This window comes from Salmo salar, chromosome 28 (assembly GCF_965601325.2).
Source record: "Salmo salar chromosome 28, fSalSal1, whole genome shotgun sequence".
Classification (NCBI taxonomy): domain Eukaryota; kingdom Metazoa; phylum Chordata; class Actinopteri; order Salmoniformes; family Salmonidae; genus Salmo; species Salmo salar.
The window spans coordinates 12,597,691-12,603,969 of NC_138318.1; the positions used below are offsets into that span (position 1 = coordinate 12,597,691).

At 40.9% G+C, this 6,279-nt stretch overlaps 1 protein-coding gene and 1 pseudogene across 4 annotated transcripts in view; one reads left to right on the plus strand and one right to left on the minus strand.

The window, feature by feature from the left end:
- The window catches only part of ca10a (carbonic anhydrase 10 (inactive)a), a 321,449-nt gene extending 316,864 nt beyond the window's left edge, over positions 1-4,585 (plus strand). For 2 of the 4 annotated variants that reach the window (XM_045710259.2, XM_082970471.1), the window contains 3 exons: positions 1,138-1,312; positions 1,681-1,753; positions 2,794-4,583. In XM_045710259.2, the coding sequence (XP_045566215.1) occupies positions 1,138-1,312; positions 1,681-1,715 (210 nt within the window). In that variant the 3' untranslated portion in view covers positions 1,716-1,753; positions 2,794-4,583. Of the gene's footprint in view, positions 1-1,137; positions 1,313-1,680; positions 1,754-2,793 lie in introns of all 4 variants that reach the window. The other 2 variants (XM_082970470.1, XM_045710262.2) reach the window with 1 other exon arrangement.
- A 16-nt stretch (positions 4,586-4,601) lies between these two features.
- Positions 4,602-5,798, minus strand: LOC106589192 (CD209 antigen-like protein C; annotated as a pseudogene).
- Positions 5,799-6,279: the final 481 nt, after the last annotated feature.

Here is a 6,279-nt window from a genome sequence, read left to right on the forward strand (position 1 = left end):
CTTGCAAGCGTCCCCCTTTTTCCTCCAAACATAACGATGGTAATTATGGCCAAACATTTCTATTTTTGTTTCATCAGACCAGAGGACATTTCTCCAAAAAGTACGATCTTTGTCCCCATGTGCAGTTGCAAACCGTAGTTTGGCTTTTTTATGGAGGTTTTGGAGCAGTGGCTTCTTCCTTGCTGAGCGGCCTTTCAGGTTATGTCGATATAGGACTCGTTTTACTGTGGATATAAATACTTTTGTACCTGTTTCCTCCAGCATCTTCACAAGGTCCATTGCTGTTGTTCTGGGATTGATTTGCACTTTTCGCACCAAAGTACGTTAATCTCTAGGAGAGAGAACGAGTCTCCTTCCTGAGCGGTATGACGGCAGCGTGGTCCCACGGTGTTTATACTTGCGTACTATTGTTTGTACAGATGACAGTGGTACTTTCAGGCACTTGGAAATTGCTCCCAAGGATGAACCAGACTTGTGGAGGTCTACAACTTACGACTTGCCAAAACTATAGTTTGTTAACAAGAAATTTGTGGAGTTGTTGAAAAACAAGTTTTAATGACTCCAACCTAAGTGTATGTAAACTGTATTCCAATCACTGTATTCCAATCAGTGTGAGCAAAGCAGTCCTGTAGCATAATCTCTGATTCTGATGACCATTTCTTAACGGAGTGAGTCACGGGTTCTTCCTGTTTGAGCTACTGCTTGTAAACAGAAAGCAGGAGTACGGAGTTATGACCTGATTTTCCGATTGGCGGACGAGGGAGGGCCTTGTATGCTTGCTTGTGGGTAGAGTAACAGTGAGGTAGAGAACCCTCTGCAAAAGGGTTCTACCTAGCACTCAAAATGGTTCCACTATATGGTTCTACTTAGCCATTTTTTTTTCTAAGAGTGTACATAAGACTGTCGGACAGCAATTTATGTTCCTCCACATTGATTTTTCTCCCATTAATACTGAAATAAAGTCCCTTTTCTTCACTTCTGTTCCACTCTCTTCTCTTCTTTTCTTTTAATTTTCCTCTGCGCTGCTTTGCTCTCCTCTCCTCTTGTTCTTTCCATTACATACTCTTCCTTTCCATCTTCTTTACCCCTCTCTTTGTTCATGAATCCCCCTTCCCTCTCTTCCTCTCTCCTCTCCAGATGCACTCCTTACGACTGTTGAGTCAGAACCAGCCGTCTCAGATCTTCCTGAGTATGAGCGACAACGTTCGCCCGGTTCAACCGCTGAACAACCGCTGCATCCGGACTAACATCAACTTCAGCATGCAGGGCAAAGACTGTCCCAACAACAGGGCCCAGAAGCTCCAGTACCGAGGTAAACACGGCTCCAGTCCACCCACCACTGCCATTTTGTTAGCCATGTATTTAGGTCCGACTAGCAGACGTATACAAAATATTGGTGAAGGAGTCATGGACATTTACCTTGGTCATTTTCTATGTCTGCTTGTGGCCCTCATAAAGGTATTAACTACCTAAAGCATAGTCTTAAGCCTTAACTTTTATAGATTTTAAAGAGTGATTGTACATTACTTATAGTGATATTATAGCAATATTTCCAACACAAGTGTTGGAACGGCGGAATGTGTGAGCCCTACTTCATAACTACAAAGCCAGCTCAGCATCTCAGTGATTTTCAGGGACTCTGCATGCAGTCTGTTTACCATCTCCTCTCCTCTGTTTCAGCCAATATATCTGGGCAACTGCTGCACAAAATGTGAATTTTACACCTGAAGCGTAAATACATTGAGGGCAAGAGGTAACCCCCCATTATTCATTGTATTATTTTTCCAGGATCTACTGTACTGTAGCCAGACTGTTCTTTTCTCTTATCCTCTTATCCTCGCTCTCAGATGAAATTCTTATTCTGTGCAGCAGTTGTTGAGAGATTGAAACACACACACACACAAATACACACACACAAATGTGAGTACACATACATGCACTTTTACCCACACACATTTACCCACACACACACCCCTACTGTACCCTTCCAACCCACCCCCAGAGAGTAAACAGAAGCAGTACAATAGCAGCAGGGCTGTCTCGTCTTTAATTACACTCGTTGTACTTGTTTAAAGATGTAAATATCTCCAAGGTGAGGCAGAAGGGGAATAAAGTATAATTTAAATGGGAAATGGATCTAATTGGTTGTTCATCTAAGGTTAAACCTTGAAGGCAGAAGAAACTCAGCCCCCTCACAGCTAGGTCAGTGGGATAATTGAATGGGAAATGTGTATTGGGATGCTAGCAGAATGCTAACAGATACTGCAGAAATTCTGTTATTTAGCATACATTGCTAATTTTAACATAAGATAATAAGAATTTGGTGGGTGCTTATATTTGTTCTAATTCACACAAGTGAATTGGAAATGTGTTTTTTGCATATCCCAACTCTCCCTGAGACACCCTCGGAGAGTGGAGTCTCAGCCAGAGTCACATGGACACCACCGCACTGTATCTCTGTGGTGCTGGGAATAAAATAAATAAAAACGCTACTTGACCATTTACTAATAGAAATGTCTCCCACACTTTTTACATATACACACGACATGTTCAGTGTTTCATGGTCAAGGTTACTTAATTTACTTTACATGCATAATTGGGTCTTCCGGTAGAGTATACTATTTTATTGATAATAATCCTAACAAGGTATTGTCATGTTATGATGAATGTTATAGAAGCTGCTGGGTACTTTAGCCAGGATAGAAAGGGTTCCATGCTAGATGTGTATTTTGTGTAAAGTGCATATACAGTAAAGTTGTGTTCTTCTCACCCTGTCCCTCTCCTCTCTTCCAGTGAATGAGTGGCTGCTAAAGTAGTCTCCCTTGGATGAGCACAGAAACAAGAGTCAAAGACAGACAGGAAGAGAGAGAGGAACGAGAGAAGGAAGAAAACAACTGGAGTCCGACCGAGGCTGCATCTCATCTAAGATTATTTCATGGCATTGTAAAAAGAGAAAAAAGAAACTGATCATAACCAAGTAAAATACTTTGCGTTGCTTTGCAAAGAGACTACTACTTTTCATACGTACATCGACAACTATTTGTCCAACACATGCTAACTAACACACCCAGTATAAATATATCTATTACGAAACCTGTTTTGATACTGATACTTTTTTGGGAGATAAAAAAAAAAAGTTCAAAACATACAAAAACACGGAAGCATTTCTTTCGTAAAGCCTCTTCACATGGACTGAGTGGGACTTTTAGCCTTTGTACATAGACACCTTGCTACCAGGGGGGGGGGATCTGAAGGACTTGTTAAGACACTGCCCCTAGTGGTGCAGACAGAGAAGGTATGCAAGGCCCATAGCTGCATCGTCATCACCGTCAACTACAAGGCATGCCGACTGCAACAACCCAAGAGAGCGAGACCTTACATTCTTGCCTTGTAACAGTAGGTCATTACAAACGGAAAAACGGGAAAGGAGCTTCTGTCTAAGGGATGAACCGATCCGTGTCTCGGCCTTTGTTGTACATAGTATAATTATCAGTACTGCTGAAAAACTGAATATGTAAAGAAAAATACAAAAACATTTTAAAATATGTTAAGAGGTTTAAAAAAGAGATGACAAAACTTGAGTATTTTAAACGCTTGGCACACTGAATTCTGGAAGCAGTTCTGAGCTGAAGCCTTTTCTTTCAGTTTTATTGTTTACAATGGTCATACACTGTGTTTGAGTAATGTTATCAGCCCAATAAATGTGTCTGGAAAGTTCACTTTGGAAAATATGCTTCACTTTACACTGTTGTTTCTATGTGCTTATTACATTGTGGCTAATGTACCGGGCTTTGTGCCAAGTTATTCAATGGTGTTGACGTGGATATACTGTGCACATTGGTGAGCGAGCAGACCGGTCTCAACTACAGCAAGAAGCGATACGTCCTCCCCCCTCCTTGTTGATGCTGTGCGTGCTGTGAGTATCATATTTCTGTCTGACGTCTCACACAAGGTGCCAGACACCTAACAATCAAGCGAGTACATAGGAAATTATACAGTGATATGTAAAACAGATTGGCCATGCCTTAGAAAGGGTGATGCTGAAAGGTTTTATTTAAAGACATAGGCATGGAAGCATTGAGGGATAATCAGGATGCAACAATTCCACCAATTCTTTCAATATTCCATAAAATAGGCAAACCATTAACAATGTTCCCTAAGAGTATTGAGACTAATTTTACCTGTACATGCAACACTATCCTGTCTGTGTTCTTAGATAAACAGTTGGTTGTGAGTTAGTAAGGGGGATTGAACTGTTTGTTTGTGGATTAACCTTCAGTGGGTGCCTCAATGGTTAGTAGCTTAAGGCTAGTTACATAAAGAAAACAAGATTGAAAATGCAATTGTAGAATCAACCTAACTTCCTGTTACAATTGAAAATGGCAACCAAAGATAATGTAATTACCATTATATCACTTTTTATCCTCAAGCAACTCAAAGGAGTTTGCGTGCGATAACAGAAAATAAAATCAGAGTATGTTGGCAAAATCCCTTTGCGCTCTCACTCTGTGTGGATGGTGTTGGACTCCTCTGTCATCTTAGGCTACTCCACCTGTAGCGAATCTCACGGATACAGCCACTCACACTTGTCATCGAAGCCCTCAGCCCCTGTAGAGGACAATGTCCTTGTTAGTCTCAGTGGAAGACAACAGAAGAATAACTACAGCACTTCACTGAATGAGACAGATAGGAAAATGACAGGTACCGATATGTTACTTTGAAGTTTGACAGTGATTATACACTCACTGCTTATTATGTATTTGTTCACAGCCTTCTAAGGTTTGAATCCTAGCCTTCTAAGTTTGAATCCCAGCCTTCTAAGTTTGAATCCCAGCCTTCTAAGCCTTGAATCCCAGCCTTCTAAGGCTTGAATCCCAGCTTAAGTGTCACCATGCAAGAACAAGTTTGTAATACTGACCTGATACTGAGTTCAGTGCCACAATCTTCTCCCCACTGCTGAGCTTTGACACTTTTGGACCAGAACCATTCCACAGATGATCCATCAGTCCACACAAACGTCCCTTCCTGTCAAGAAGAACAGTTCAAAGTTATCAACTACTTGTTGGAGGGCAGTAGTAACATATCTAATGTCCAAATCAAAGAGATATGAAATAAGACCTATCTGAGGAAGTGCTATTTGAGTGTGAAGGTTGTTTTACCTGTGCCATATTATTCAGTCCTACCCAGGCATAAGCAGAGAGGTTCTGGGTCTGCTTTACCATGGAAAGGAGAAGCTGGTATTCTTGCATTCTGTGGACAGCAGCTAGGGTACCGCCATCTCACTTGCAGTAATTCTAAATAAAGAAACATCCATGTTTGCATTGATTTGTACAAGCTTTGACTATGTAGAAATTTGGTCAGTAGATGTAATAAAAAAAACAGGTCATTCTAAATGGAAGACCAATTTTGTTATTTTCAATTCACTTTCAAAACATCACTGTAAATGGAAGTAATTTGATCATTTGATGCTCTGCAAGTGAGACACTTACCAATGCTTGCTGCCATCCCATTTGTTTCTGCACCTATCGGTAGCAATGGGGTATCTTGCTATCAGGTCCAGTACTTGGACAGATATCTGGAGAGAGAAAAAAATGTATTTTAAATCCCTAGCTCAACATATAACTAACAGATTAGAACAGTCAGTTGAAAATACTGTCTGACAACTCAAAATAAACTGGATTCAAACGGGATTGACCATTAGGGTGTCACAATGATGATCATGGGGGATTTTGGTGGACTCCAGTTCCTAGAAGGGTGAGAAGGAAACAGACAAGAACAGACACAGTCAAGACTCCCATGATGATAGATAGAAGATGGTGGTGGTCCTTTGGACTTCTATTGCAGTTCTTCCTATAAACACAATTACACCAAAAAGTGTATTACTCAGAAAAATGCTAACCTTATACCTATGGTCAATAATGATGGTGATAGTGTGATGGTTTGGGGATGCTTTGCTGCCTCAGGACCTGCGCGACTTGCCTTAATAGAAGGAACCATGAATTCAGAATTCGGATCTGTATCAGAAAATTCTACAGGAGAATGTCAGTCAAACCGTCTGTGAGCTGAAGCTGAAGTGCAGCTGCGTCATGCAGCAAGACAATGATCCAAAACACAATCAAGTCTACATGAAAATGGCTAAAAAGCAACACATTTAATGTTTTGGAATGGCCTGGAGACCACAATCATGGTAAACGCTGCATATGTCGTCTCAATCGGAAATTACCTTTGAATGGCACATTGTCCAAATCCACAAATCCGATTGAATCCCGGCCAAAATGT